The 15702-nt window shown below is 34.2% G+C and overlaps 1 protein-coding gene across 1 annotated transcript; it reads right to left on the bottom strand.

Moving 5' to 3' along the window:
* Nucleotides 1-292: 292 nt before the first annotated feature.
* Nucleotides 293-14014, bottom strand: LOC124373749 (VPS35 endosomal protein-sorting factor-like). Its single transcript, XM_046832094.1, has 8 exons — nucleotides 13838-14014; nucleotides 9877-9964; nucleotides 8380-8538; nucleotides 7849-8017; nucleotides 6061-6254; nucleotides 3220-3353; nucleotides 1968-2143; nucleotides 293-431 (listed from the first exon to the last, which is right to left on the bottom strand). The coding sequence occupies exons 1-7, from the start codon at nucleotides 13855-13857 to the stop codon at nucleotides 1993-1995; spliced, it is 915 nt and encodes a 304-aa protein (XP_046688050.1). The 5' UTR covers nucleotides 13858-14014; the 3' UTR covers nucleotides 293-431; nucleotides 1968-1992.
* Nucleotides 14015-15702: the final 1688 nt, after the last annotated feature.

Below are 15702 nucleotides of genomic sequence, written 5' to 3'. Positions count from 1 at the left end.
AATCTTCAATCAATCAATTACTTATCAATAGATTAATTGAACAATATCAAATAGCCCCATAAAGGGAGGAAACCCTTATATATGTCATTCTCATTCTTTAAGTCACTTACAAGAAAATGCCATATGATGGTTATACTTATTTTGTATGCACTATTTGAAGGATTTGTAGACCTAACTTTACTACTAATAAATACAAAAGAGGTTGAAACGCTGTGATACGATGCAAGCTGTTATGAGACTTAACTTTCTGCATACCTGTTTGAAGCAGATCAAACACAATCGTAGAAAATTCTCCTTGAGCAGAGTTTCTGTCAATGTGTGGAACACTCATGGCGACACGGCAGAGATAGCATCGTGCGTACACTGCCACCAGCGGGTTCCCGATCCCTCTCACCATCAAAGTCAGCCTCTTTAGGGCCTGTGTCAGCTCTCTGAGGCCAACAGAAAATCTTTAAAGACACCTTAACACTCACAAATATTAGTAAAAGATAAACATTTTAATACAACTAGCTGGAAACCAATTTTGGATTGGTAAATGCCAACAAAAAAAATATGATAACATTGAATGTTTGCATTCATTGTGACAGTTTTTTAGTATTTTACTTATTACTTTCTCAGCATTGATCATCCACTTTTCAGCTAAGGTTTTCTAAATAAAGTAAAAAATTGTGTTTACCACCTTAATAAAATTTGTGTAGAACTGAAGAACCCCAAAAATGATTTAATCAACATTTTTTCACTTCTTTATCCAAATAACTTTTTTTGTGGAGTTGCCTGAAGATGAAACCTTTGGTTTCGAAAGGCCTCATCCAAAAAATAAACAATTAGGAAAAAGTAGTGTTTGTATTAACATTTAATAATATTTAAGGAATTTTCCAATTGCTCCAAGAGTCTACAACTGCCAAAACAATTTAAGTCTTGTATGTTAGTCAAAAACATAAGCCACAACTTACAATAAAATTATACATTGGAATAATCTCCTTGTATCAATTGTTATGAAACCAAAATAAAATAGTCTACCATCACTTAGATATTAGGTAATGAACTTTGCAATGCTGATAAAAAAGGTGAACACAAAAAGCTGAGGTTGGTCCGTAAGCAGAAAGGGGTGTCTCCTAATATTTATTTCTAAATTTTATCTCACAGTAAGAAAATTCATTACTAATGAGTACAAAATTAATGAATTAAATTGGATATTAATGTTTCAACATTTCAACAGTAAGTGAATCAATACTGTTAATTAATTAGTTAACAAATATTAAAAAGGATATGGAACACAAACATAAAACAACTCTACTATATTGAAACCTACAAGATTTTCTTACTGGGAACCTAACAAAACCCACAGTATTTTTTGAAAGAACAAACTTAATTTGACTTATTTGTGTGCAATTTTAAGTGCAGCATCTGGAATCTGATGCTGTCATAGATTTGACTCCTGGAGTTGGGAATCATGTTCATCTGAAAAGATTTTAAAAAAGGTCCGCAACAAGGAAGCTCACAATGAACTCTTTACATCGTTTCGACATCAGAGACACCTAGCACAAAATATCGTGTAATCAATGTAGAGGGATCTAGGTCACAGATTTTTGTTGGATTTCTTCAGACGAACATGACCCCAAATTCCAGGAGTGAAAGTCTGTGACAGCATCAGATTTCAGATGCTGCATTAATGGGATAGTGAACTGGAACTAAACTCAACATTCACATTGGATTAACCCTTCCCAACATAGCTATGTCATGTGTAAAGAGTAAAGTAATAAACCAAACAAATAGTTTGAATCTTTCAATATTTTTGGAGCACTGTAGTAAATAATACAAATGTAAGCCAAGATATTACTTGTGTTCTAGCTTCCCATATTTTATCATTTCAAGTATTTCCTCACATAGCGCAAGTATGTAAAGAGAAAATGGAAGATTGTGACAATCACATATTCATAATCACTGTGACAACATGTATCGCTTACCCCTTATTGAGGAAGCTGTAACAGTTCAAGATGGCTGCCTCCACATACAAAACGAGGGTACCAGTTCCCTGATGGAAGCTATCTTGTAGAACCAGTTACGACAAGTCTCCTTGGCAGATTCTGGTACCATCTCCGGCCCGAAGTTCTCAGGCAGTGACGCGCTCCTAGAACCTAGGCTGTAACAATAATTAACATTAAGTTTCATTAACTAAGAATATCTTAGCCTAATGAAAGTAAACGATACACAAGTTGTCATAAATAATATATGGGTCTTTTCATTAAGCTACCATTTTCTTTATAAAAGTATTAAAACCGACATGAATAATTTTATTACTTCAATCATAACTTTAAAATAAAGTCAATTTCCTCTCATTTTACTTCCATTATAAAATTTTTATGTTCAGTAGTGCTTTTTTAATTTTACAGTACTGTTTTATGATCCAATCATTGATAATTTTCATAAAACAATAATGGATATTTAATTATTTGTTTTATTAACCTGTGTATGTTTATTAACTCGGTTATACATGATGATTTAAAACTTAAATATATTACTTTAGTTAGTACATCTAGTAATCATTTGAAACAAGGTAGGAAGGTGGTGTGTCATTATTATAGACACACCACTAATTGTCTAAGAGGCTTCGCTATACAAAATTTCAATTACATACATTGTACGCTGTTTGTATACAATTTATTGTATTCCATGATTTCCTTCTTGCCATCATGGTTTTCTATAAGAGTAATCTAAAAATGTTCACTAATGCTCAGTCCAATTTCATGGAGTGTTATGTACCCTCATCGAACTTGGTGTTACTTATCTATATAAGTTTCTATAAATTCTATAATATTTCAATAAATTCAAGTCTACAAGTAAGTAGACCAAAATGAGCATATTTTAAACGCATAATAACAAAAACATAGGCCACGGTAAAAGACCCGATATTGGACGCTGCCATCTAGAATACAACCAAAACGTTGATATCGGGTTTTGCCAGTTGCAAGGTTAACTAACAAATGCAATAAATATTGATAAAATTAAGAATAGAACACTAGATATTTATTTAATGTAAAAACTTATCAAAATGCTGCATTGGGTTGCTACAAGAAAAAAAAAAACAACTCAAGTATTCACAGTGAAAACTAACCTACTACCTGTTTTAAAGACATTCTCTTTCAAAGGAAGGATTATTGGTGAACTACATACTATTTTTACTTAGTTTGTTGGTCACTTTTAAGAGGGAGATCTCACCGAACTGTGTTATCTGATTTGACTACCAGCCTGTCGTACACCAACTGACCAAATGTGTCCAGGATGTCTGTGATGAGGACAAACTTGCTTGGGTAGAACTGTACGCCAGAGATATCCACCAGAAGTTTGGAGCACTACAACATTCATGGAATTATCAGTTTATCACTAAGAGGAAAAGGAGGAGAGGAAAGTCCACAGCTAATTTATAATGATAAATCAAGATGTTTTAACTATGTTAATTAGCATTTCATTTATCTTTCTGATTGCCTACCGATTACAATCATATAAGTGTTGACTCATTATTTTTCCTCTATGGGAGGATTATCATGTAGATACAAATATTGCATATTTATAAATGTGTATTATTTATATTGCATTATGTGTATTTTAAATACAAAACTGGTTGCAAACAGTTTTAAAATTAATGTATTTTTGTACTTCCTGAAAATTTGTATGGCCAACATTCATACCTTATGATATATTTAAAAACATATGAATATGAGTCATTAATGACACAATAATTTAAAAAAAACTTTCAGCTTTGCTCTACAATACATAATACTGAGATACAACTATGTATGCCCTTTTGAAACTTTGAATGTTTGCCTCCATGAAACTTTAAGGTACAAAAAACTTCAGTTGCTACAATATACAGTGTATCCACAAAGTCATGTCACACTTTTAAATAACTTTATTTACAAAAGGATATACAGCACAAGAATGAGATTAACATAGGATTAAAGTAACTTTAAACAGTTTTACCTCAGTTTATCTGAGCTTAACATGAGCACTATGAATCGCCCTGCAGATGTCCGAGTGAACTTTAATCTCCTACCATATTTTGATTAGGACTTCTGGGATAACCGATTCTATTGCAGCTCTGATTTATTGCTTTAAGTGTTCAATGTACAAACGTTACAACGATGCACACTTTCAGAAAGTTAAAGGTCAATACACACAGCAAAATTACACCTTTTTAATTTGTCATCTGACTTCAAAACTTGCAATAGTTGAGATTTTTAACAATTAAATCTGTCTTTTCTTCAAACTGTATACTTAAGGACATTGAACACACGTTCACATTACCGCCTAGACTTTTTTTTATTTCTTACAAAACGGTTTTGAATGTTTACAATGGTTTGATCTCCTGTTTATTGCCTACATGTCTGCGTTTTGTCCAATACGCTGCCTGTTCTCTTAAACATCTTATCCCGTCAATAAATGCTAGGTCTATCAGAGGAATTTTCATGAAACACTAGACAATACTCACGATGCACTAAAATAACAATATAAAACATTACTAGCCACAGAATATACTGAACTTTTATATGTTCACAGACTATGGCTGTTTCATTATGGCTGTTTTTTTTTTAAATGTTAGCCACAGATGAGAACAGTGGGTAACTCAGCCAACTAAAACAAAACTGCATGAACAAGTATTATAATTTATATCTGTTTCATAGACCTGCGATCAATAATAGAGTAACTATAAACAATTAAAGGTTTGACATGACTTTGTGGACACACTGTATAAGTTGTATATTGTTCATAATTATTAAAAATCAGGTCTTTGGTCTACGTTGTCTAATATCCTAAATAAACATTTATGACAAATGCAAATGGCTGGCAATTTGAACATTTCTATTGAATGAGGCTGGTTAAATAACTTATTCACGACATACTACTATTCATACAGTAAAGTTAGAATCAGTTGGAAATGATTACAGCTATCACACTACGATCAGAGACTGAGTCATATTGCATCACTATAAGTTAGTAATATGTACAAGGCAGGAGTATGCTCCATCACATGTTGTGTAACAAGCTTCGATGTGGTTACATGCAAAATTTCATATCTATAGCTCATTTCATTCTTGATACGTACTGCAGACAATCACACAAAAATGAAATTTTTAAGATCCACCTGGCAGACAAGACAGAAATGTTACCAGCCTACTTCGATGACAGCCAAATACCATGGGTGGACATGAACCATGCACTAATTATGTAAAAATGTAAGGTACATGTACATAATGTATTCATGCCAAATTTAAAGTATTAAAATGATATCTTTCTAAATATATCTTAGGAATAGTTCTAAGGTTACATATGATTTGATATAACTTGTTAACACATCACCTGATTGTACTCAGCTTCTTTATCAATGTATTAATTAATTTAGCGATTTTCTCATTGCTATCATGTGTATCCATAATACAAATATAAAAACGTTCACTGACGCTCTGCAAAACAGATGGAGTGACATGCACCATCATCGAACTCGATGGTGCGGATATAGAAATGAAGCTTCATAAAAACTTTCAAGTTTAGTTCAAGATTTGTGTTTTTTTTTAGATATACGGTGGACAATGAGACAGAAATTAAATGTATCTAACCCTCTTTGACTGTCATTGTTAACGCTCAGTCAATACATTTACAAACAGAGGTAAATTTAGGATGTGAACATCCTAATTGCCAAAAATATACAGGAAATAATGTAATGAGGGTTACTGTAATTGGGCAGATTTCTATGAGACTGACCTAAAAATTACAAACATTATTTATAATAAATGCATTATTAATGTTATTTGCTTTTAAAAGACACACGGAACTATAAACAAGTTAAAACTTTGCTGGAACTGTTTCTTGAGAAATTTTATAAATTCATGACACAACAAATGTTTATTCTGTTAAAAAAATAAACTAATGCACTAGATTTTGTAAATAAGATGCTTTTTGTTACATTTATATATTCAATTCAGATACATGTAAATTTAATTTAATTTTAGGAAAAAACTTAAATTTGGAGTGCTCTACAATATTTAAAAGTCAGATTTTGACCTGTATGGCGATCTTGAGTGCTTTCACCCTTTGGTCTTCATTCCATGCCTGCACCAGCCCTTGACTGAGCTGCTCTATCTGCCCCGTGTACTGCTGTGGCGTCAGACCCCACACTCCCCGCACTGACCCCTCCTCGTAGTCGTCCAGCTGCTCCAGTCTAGTCTTGGTCGTCGACCTGTATGACTTCACCGCCACTGTAACATTTCACTGTACTTCATAAACACTGTTGCATAAAACTACACTGTTGCACAACAAATACAACTTAGGTAAAGTTTTTGTTCTATGAGACACATTTCAGATAGATAAACGTATGCATTAGTTGAGGTTTTTAACCATTAAATCTAAATCTTTACTTCAAACATTTGTGAACTGTATACTTAGGGACATTGAACTCATGTTCATGTTACCTCCCAGACTCATTTAATTTCTTACAAAACGGTTTTGAACGTTTTTGATGGTTTGATCTCCTGTTTATAGTCTAACTGTCTATAGAAAACATTGTAAAATATGGAGTTTTCTTAGTAAGCATGGGATGTTATGTTTGTTAGATAATACAAATTGTAAGCACTTATTGAACAGGTTTTTCTATGTAGTTTTCATCATAATTTATTTTCATAAAATAATACCTCACTCTTTCCATAACCAATCTTATACAACAACCCACATTAACATTTATAGAATATTAAATCCGAAAATATAGATTGAATGAAAAATTGCCTGTTTGACGGTTGGGTAAGAACTGTAAATCTAAAAAATTGAATGTTGACAGTTTAACCATAGATTGACAAACAATGGATCTTAAAAATGATTTTATTAAAAATAAATAAAAATATACATATTAGTATTGTTTTGTATTCACAATAATGCAGCTATCTTTCTGATAGTTATTTTATATAGTTCACAAGATCTGTAAACAAACACATGCTGTATTTTAGCTTTAAAGTTGGCTAAACTGTTTGTTTTATTCAGCCAGCTGTCACCTGTGATGACAATCGTCCTGGCATACATAAAAACATATTATTTATGATTTTGATAATAAAACAAAATTAAAAAAAAGGATTTATCTTCAAAAATAGTGTAGTTTAAAATAGTTTTTTTTTAACCCTTTGAGGACCAGAGTTGAAACATTAGTGTGTGACAAAAACTGCATCATTCTTCCAGCAGTTTCCACCAAAACTGCATAGTATTCAATGAGGCAATTTCTCATTCATTAAAAAAATCATATATTGACTTGTATTTTAAATACCTTTTTTTTAAGTGGGCAAATGTTATAGGACTAAAATAACAAATTACATTTCTTCACCTGACACTGGAAGGAAAAGAAAGATGAAAAAATAATTCCAATACTTACAATCAGTGATCATACCTCTGCTTCACACTAAAAGTGAAAGTGGCTGAACACTGAAATTGTCCCACAACAACAAAAATGGTAGTGCCCACACTGCTTGAATGTGCTGCGAGCAGTTGAAAAAGCGTTCATTGCATTGTTACTAAGTTAATAACTACTCTTTCAGTACCATAGTAAGTATAAATTATTTTATATATATATATAAAAAAAATACAAATATGTATACTCTATATAATATATGGATGATATTGTACTCATTGCTTCTGACAGGATTCTTAATTATGTTTATATTTCCAAGCAAAACAGTAGTCATCCTTATAAGACCAATGTAGTGGACATGTGTCTCTGACGGCACATCGTGTCATCAAACATCGTGTCAAAAGACATTTTTCCTTCATGAACAGAATAAATCAAAAGAAAGATAAAATGATTAAACTGACCTTCTTCACCACCCGTGATGAAACTTCCAACCATTGACATTTTAACCGAAGTTGCTGAGAATTTGCTCAGTATGGCTGACTTCCTCACTGACCAAGACTCAATTTCACTGGGACTCTCCATCTTTTTTCCTAGATTTTGATGGTCCTCCTTCTCCCATTTCTTATTCCACTGTTGAAATTTTTGTATGATTAACAATCTATCACAATTTAAAATGTGTGTTTACATGTACACAACACTATATTGCCAAACATGTTCTGGATTTTTACACAGGATTGCTTATTTTACTATCACCTTTTTAATTGATTTATTTTTTTTACTTGAATGTATTCAATGTATTAAAGTCAAGGATTAAACTATGTGGTTACATAAAATATACTGTCATACAATGTTGAGGTTGCTATTTTGGAAACAAATACTTCAGTGACTTTCAATTTAAATTATTTCACTTACAAAGATTGTTCTTTCCTTGTCAAATTTGTTGCTATAAAAACAAAGTAATTGAGTTGATATTGTGAACACTACATACTTACCGTTTCAGCCGCGATGGCCGAGAGTGGATCTTGATTGAGGAACTGACTCAAGGGGTCCGAACCATCAAGAGCGACAGTGAGCGGATCCACTGGAGGGGTTGGAGTGGGGGTAGACGAGCTCCCTGCCTTCTTGCTGCCTCCCCTCCCACCCTCACTCACCTGTACACAACAGGCTCCAGACAAATAGTTTTAATATTCCAAAATTACATTAGAACACTAGTTAATAAAACTGTGCTGAAAAGCATAGTTTAGAAGAGTATTTTTATTTCTTAAAATAGTTAGGTATTATAAAGTTTGCATGTGTTGAACATTTTTTAAATAAAACTGAGAAATAAATCACTATCTCCAGGATATAAGAAATCACAAAACCATATAGTAAGAACAAAATGTTTTAATAATCTTCCAAATTATATAACAAATATTACTAATATAGTCAAATTCTGAAAGTTAAATAAAGAAAATTCTGAAAGAATATCTAATGTGAAAACCTCTTTATTCAACAGATGAGTTTTTTTTTTTTTTTTAATAAAAACTCGCACTATCTGTTTTACAAAATATTGAATATACAGTAAGTTTATTTGTACTATTCATAAGAATGTGTAGTATAATTTTTTTTTTTTATTTTAGGTTAGTATTTTACATATGACACCATTATTTGTGTTGATGTACAATCTAATGAATAAAGATTATTTGAATTTAAGTAATCATATAATTATTCAAAAAAACTACAAAAAGGGCCCTGATTGATAATAAATCATTGGAAAAGAATTACATAAAACAAAATAAAATAAACATATAATACAGTGTTGATAATCTAGACCCTAATAACAGATTATTTGTGAATTTTTAAGGTAAAACAATAAAAGGGTTGATAGGCACTTTTAATATTAAAAACGCACTAAAATCAGTCATAATTCATTGTAGTGGTTACAGAATGAAAATATATGAATAATACCATAATTTCATTATGGTAACATTTTAAAATGTTTTTATTATTTTTCACTAGGATAAGAAGACAGGCTGCAGTTATAAGGTCTTCTTTTTTTTACAGTTAAGTGGAAAGTCATGTGACTTCCAGAGTAACATGTAATTATTCAGAACGGGTAAGGGTGGGGGTTTGGAGCTGACTTCTGAAAATCCCATTGTACAAGCCAGTAAGCACTGCCCTTATTATTGATAGTCTAACTTTTAAACTGTACGTAGCGTTATAAAAAAAAAAACCATTAGTGAATTGGAAAACTATCCTATCAATATACAATTTTTCATCAAGTTTCAGGATGAAATAATGCGTATTTAAAAGTTTACCAAAAAAAGGATCTAATAAATTCATTTCAGCAGGAACATCACTCCTAACAAAGACTTCCAAATTTATATAAACAAAAAATAACTTTTAACGTAAATAAAACAAATGCTGCTCTTATCTATGTAAGATTGTGTGCACAAATTTACAGCAAAACTTCGTACACTAAATAGCTAGCTCAAATCTGACTTACTCACCACTACAACACCAGGCCTAAGAGGGTGTTCAATGACCTCTTCCTGATGCATGAGAGACTTGTTCTGCGGAGATTGAATCTTGCAGCTCCTAAACATTGTTTCAATATTCATGTCTTATATACAAAATATCTTTTATTAATAATTTTTTAATGCTCTAGTAGTAATAAATATTTCAAAAGATATGGAATTTAACATATTCTGGCTAAGTTTTCAATAATATGAAGCCTAGAACACAACACACAACTTATATTAAACAAAAATTGGTTCACTCAATGTTCAACAGAGTTAAACATATATATGAGGGCTATTTCCAAAGTAACCGACAGTTGGATATTAAATTGTACATAATTGTAATTAAAATTTAAGCACTTGTCATATCTATTGACTAATTTAGAAATACCTGCTTCAAAAAATTCTGTCACCTGTGCCTTTAGCCAACTCATCGAAATGATGAGAGCCAAGCCAATTTAGGATATTTGAGAAATTTATCTAAAAGCTGGGAGTTTAAGTGAAACATCAATCTTATCTAACAGTTTTGTTAATCTTGTCAAGTTCTTCACTCACCACTGATGGCCTGCTACTCCTTTACTTTTAAACAAACGAACCCATTCACATACACCACCTTCAACATAACGTTTGGTCCATACTTGGCATAAAGCTTCCTATGAACATTGTTTTGCTGTAAGAACCTACTTAAAGCACGGTTTCGCATCTGGCGGAAAATTCACCTTCAACACATATTTTACAAAGCTATAGAAGGGTAGGGTACGATAAGCGGACCCGGTTTTTTATATCGAAGAATATAATCATCGATACCTAATATTCGCAATTCGAATCATAGACTATCAATCGATATAAAAGTAATAACAATCATATGTTTTAAATTAAAATGTGAATTTAATGATGTAACAAATAATAAATGAACATAACCAAAATCAGGGAAACTCATAACTTTAACTAAATGAATCAGAACGAGAACAATCAAACAGCAAAACCATAAATAATTAAGAAATTATGATAACAAACATTGGGAATAGAAAATAAATTAGAACATAACAATAATTAGAATAGGAAATGGAAATTTGTCGAACTATCTACATGTCTTCGCCTGGGTAGCAATTTTTTAGCTTTTAAGAAATGGTTGAACGCGTCCTTTTCAGAAAATCGTACCTCTCTTCTATATAAATATTCACAGAGGCGATCTGCGAGAAGGTCGGCTGGGATACCACTTCTTAGACTACGTTTTACGGCTCTCAACGAACTTTCAACTGTCTGAGTGTTGGCACCAGTTGCTGGGTTTAAAAAGTTTTCACTATGGTTGACAGTAAAATGGACAAAACCACAATCACTTAATCCAAAATATGCTTTCCACATATCTGTAACTATGGTTGTTCCAGGCTGCACGTGTTTTTAGTACGAGAGGAATAAGAGTGTTAGCATCTCGTTTGTTTTCAGGACAAATCTCTATCCTATATCTACCCCCACGTTTTTGTCCTTCCAGTATAGTTTCTATTAAAACTAGAATCCAGGTTCCTTCTACCAACCTCCCTTAGGCCTCTTTCACACACATCGAATTTGGACGTCCGATAAAATAACGGGCGATATTTTATCGTTTGGGTGCCGCTTGCACACACATCGATTTTTTACTGTTCAGAAAGTTATTCGAGTATATGGTGTGCTGTAGTGAGTGTTTTATTGCTTCTCTCTAATGAATAAAAAACGTGTTGTGGCTATGTGGTTCCTATACCGTCGTATAAAGCGTCGTAGGATTAAGTGGAAGTGCTGGATACATCCGATTAATAAAACAAGGGAACAGGTGGGAACCTTTCACACCGTTTTTGAAGAACTTCAACGTGATGGAAATAAGTGTTTTAATTTCTTTAGAATGTCTACGGTTTCGTTTGATGAACTTCACGAGAAGTCAAAAGATGTCATCAAACACGAAAACACTAAAATGAGGAATTGTATTCCCACACAGGAAAGGCTTGCTATTACGTTAAGGTAAGTAACAAATTATTAAAAATTCTAACTAACACGTTTTAGAGCTAAACTTTAATTAATAATGATAATACAAATGTTTGTTTAAATTTATTTATTTGAAAAGAGAAAGGCTTTCGACATGAAACAATCTTGTTTTATGTGATACGTCAAACTCAATTTATTTAAAATCTGGTATTAAAAAAAACTTTGGTTGTGAGCTACAAGCTCTTTATACTGTACTTCAAGGGCTGAAGTTTCATCGATATTACAATATAACACTTCAGAGTTAATTTAATTCATGTGTACAATTTATAAATTAACTTGATTAGTCCTAAAGATGTGCACTGCACAGGGAGAAGGCGCAGTGAGAAGTGAGGACGGACGGTAAAATATCGATATGTCTGGAAGCAAACGAATGGACACGTACGCCACTGTAAGGACGGCAACGGCACGGTGCCGTTGGTCTGCAGTGGCAGTGGACGGCTGCTACACGGCATTTTATCGTTGCCGTTCAGAGATCTTCTAGTCTGAATGTTCCCGTTTACTGCTATGCGCCACTATTGGAATTTGGACGGTCGATAAAATATCGGACGTCCAAATTCGATGTGTGTGAAAGAGGCCTAGTTATTTTTACGTTTTCCAATTTTACACTCATCAATTTCCACTACCACTCCAGGACCTCCAAGCTTTTCTTCCCTATTAAACTGATCATCTATCCAAACAAAACACACTTCCCTGCAAAACGACAGCCAGTCAGATATCGTACTTCTTGATGGACTGTGTAAAATCCTACTGCCATGCACTTAAGCCTCAAGGGCTTTTTGCGCACCTCGGAAACACCATGAGGCCCACCAGTCTACAACTTCAGCAGTTCAACAAACCGCTGAAAACAACCTATAAGTCCTCCTGGGAAAATTCACCACCCCTGTCCAAGCTACCCAAGATGGCATACCGCTCTCTTGCTATTGCAGGGCAATCAAAGAGCAGGTGCTCAGCAGTCTCCTCCTGCTCATTACACCTTCCACAGAGCGGATCCTCCTGAAGGATGCCAACTCTGTGTAGGTGCTTCCTCAGGTGACCATGCCCCGTAATGAGACCAATGACCTTAGAAGACATTGATCTGTTTAATGAGAGAAGGTCCGAAGCCACCTTGGAGGAAGGTGACTGTAATACCATTCTACTCACTCTCAAACACGGATGCAACCTCCACCTTCTCCCATGCTCCTCACGAATCCATTTCGAGACAACCCTAGAGGATTCACACCTTGGAACACCGCAGAACGGTTGACGGCCCGTCATAATTGTTGCTGAGCCCTGGTTGGCCAGGGCATCAGCTCTTTCGTTCCCAAGAATAGGTACTAACCCAACATGTTGAAGCCATAAAAAACATGTTTTATCGTCTTTTAAAGCAATTTCGTGAAGCTTCCTAAGATTGACAGCCATTTTTAATACACAATGTTACTTATGTGAAATTTAAAATATTACCTTAATTGTATTATTTGAAAGTGTTTACAGCTGTTCATATAGATTATTTAAGTTAATTGTTCAAAATAATTAATCAGTATTAATTGATTATATTGATGGTTATGATTAAGTAATATCGTTTGCCAATTTCGATATAAAAAACCATGTCTGCTTATCTTACCCTACCCCTATAGAAAATTAACAAGGGCTCTTACAACCTTCTAATTGACACGGCTATATACCAACTAACCTGCTGCACTCACAGGTGTGAGAGAGACCGCTTCCCCTACTACTACCAGGGCTGTATGTGAGCGGTTACTTTTAGAATAACCCTCATATTTATTTCTTCATAACATATATTCATGTAGCAATAGGTTAATAACGTAAATTTTGTTTCCGGTACAGATACAAAGTGAATTAAGCTTTAAATAAACCAATAAATGGTATAAAAACGAACACAAGTTTTAAATAACAGAATTACAATCAGGAAGAACAATATTATAACCTAAAAACTCACCATTCCCACGACTTGCTCATCTTTCTTTCAGTATCCCTTATGGCGGAACAGTACTGGTTTTCCAGTTATTTGAATAGAAGGTTTCATGGGATACAGTTAAAACACATAGTAATCAATTAATAAAAAAGCATATACTCTCAATTGACATAAGCAGAAGACACTTACAAACACAAACCAGATGTTACCACCGTGAAGTTAGCGTCACTTTATCGTCCAGACCGTCTAGTGCATCAATGTTGCAGTCATCAATCTGAAGGTGTTAACAAAAATTCAAAAACTGAGATAAATTGTATAATACTCGATATAAAAACGATCTTTCACAAAATCAACACAGTTTTTTCTATTTATTACTTTCCACAAAGGTTTCCCATTAAATGTGTCATGAATAAAAATCCCAAATATAATACCTAAGTAAACCGTAGGAATGTATCGTAAAATGGACGTCCTCTAATAAATGCCACTCCTGAGACTTAACCAAACAAGTGCCCGCAATGGAACTTTGTACACAGATGCTCTGTAAGCTGAACTTTAATATACCAACGTCAAAAAGGTGGTGTCGGCCGTCAGAGGTCCTATCGTCTAAATTAAATGCACGGTTAGACGGGCGTTCTCGTATAAAAGTCACTCCTGAGACTTAACCAAACAAGTGCCCGCAATGAAACTTTGTACACAGATGCTCTGTAAGCTGAACTTTAATATACCAACGTCAAAAAGGTGGTGTCGGCCGTCAGAGGTCCTATCGTCTAAATTAAATGCACCGTTAGACGGGGCGTTCTCGTATAAAAGTCGCTCCTGAGACTAAACCAAACAAGTGCCCGCAATGAAACTTTGTACACAGATGCTCTGTAAGCTGAACTTTAATATACCAACGTCAAATAGGTGGTGTCGGCCGTCAGAGGTCCTATCGTCAAAATTAAATGCACGGTTAGACGGGCGTTCTCGTATAAAAATCACTCCTGAGACTTAACCAAACAAGTGCCCGCAATGAAACTTTGTACACAGATGCTCTGTAAGCTGAACTTTAATATACCAACGTTAAATAGGTGGTGTCGGCCGTCAGAGGTCCTATCGTCAAAATTAAATGCACGGTTAGACGGGCGTTCTCGTATAAAAGTCACTCCTGAGACTTAACCAAACAAGTGCTCGCAATGAAACTTTGTACACAGATGCTCTGTAAGCTGAACTTTAATATACCAACGTCAAAAAGGTGGTGTCGGCCGTCAGAGGTCCTATCGTCGAAATTAACTGCACCGTTAGACGGGGCGTTCTCGTATAAAAGTCGCTCCTGAGACTAAACCAAACAAGTGCCCGCAATGAAACTTTGTACACAGATGCTCTGTAAGCTGAACTTTAATATACCAACGTCAAATAGGTGGTGTCGGCCGTCAGAGGTCCTATCGTCAAAATTAAATGCACGGTTAGACGGGCGTTCTCGTATAAAAGTCACTCCTGAGACTTAACCAAACAAGTGCCCGCAATGAAACTTTGTACACAGATGCTCTGTAAGCTGAACTTTAATATACCAACGTCAAAAAGGTGGTGTCGGCCGTCAGAGGTCCTATCGTCGAAATTAAAATGCACCGTTAGACGGGACGTTCTCGTATAAAAGTCGCTCCTGAGACTTAACCAAACAAGTGCCCGCAATGAAACTTTGTACACAGATGCTCTGTAAGCTGAAGTTTAATATACCAACGTCAAAAAGGTGGTGTCGGCCGTCAGAGGTCCTATCGTCGAAATTAAATGCATCGTTAGACGGGGCGTTCTCGTATAAAAGTCGCTCCTGAGACTAAACCAAACAAGTGCCCGCAATGAAACTTTGTACACACAGATGCTCTGTAAGCTGAACTTTAATATACCAACGTCAA

Source organism: Homalodisca vitripennis, unplaced genomic scaffold (genome assembly GCF_021130785.1).
Source record: "Homalodisca vitripennis isolate AUS2020 unplaced genomic scaffold, UT_GWSS_2.1 ScUCBcl_6303;HRSCAF=13457, whole genome shotgun sequence".
NCBI lineage: Eukaryota > Metazoa > Arthropoda > Insecta > Hemiptera > Cicadellidae > Homalodisca > Homalodisca vitripennis.
Note: the sequence above shows the minus strand (reverse complement) of the source record. Positions and strands in the feature narration are given on the sequence as shown.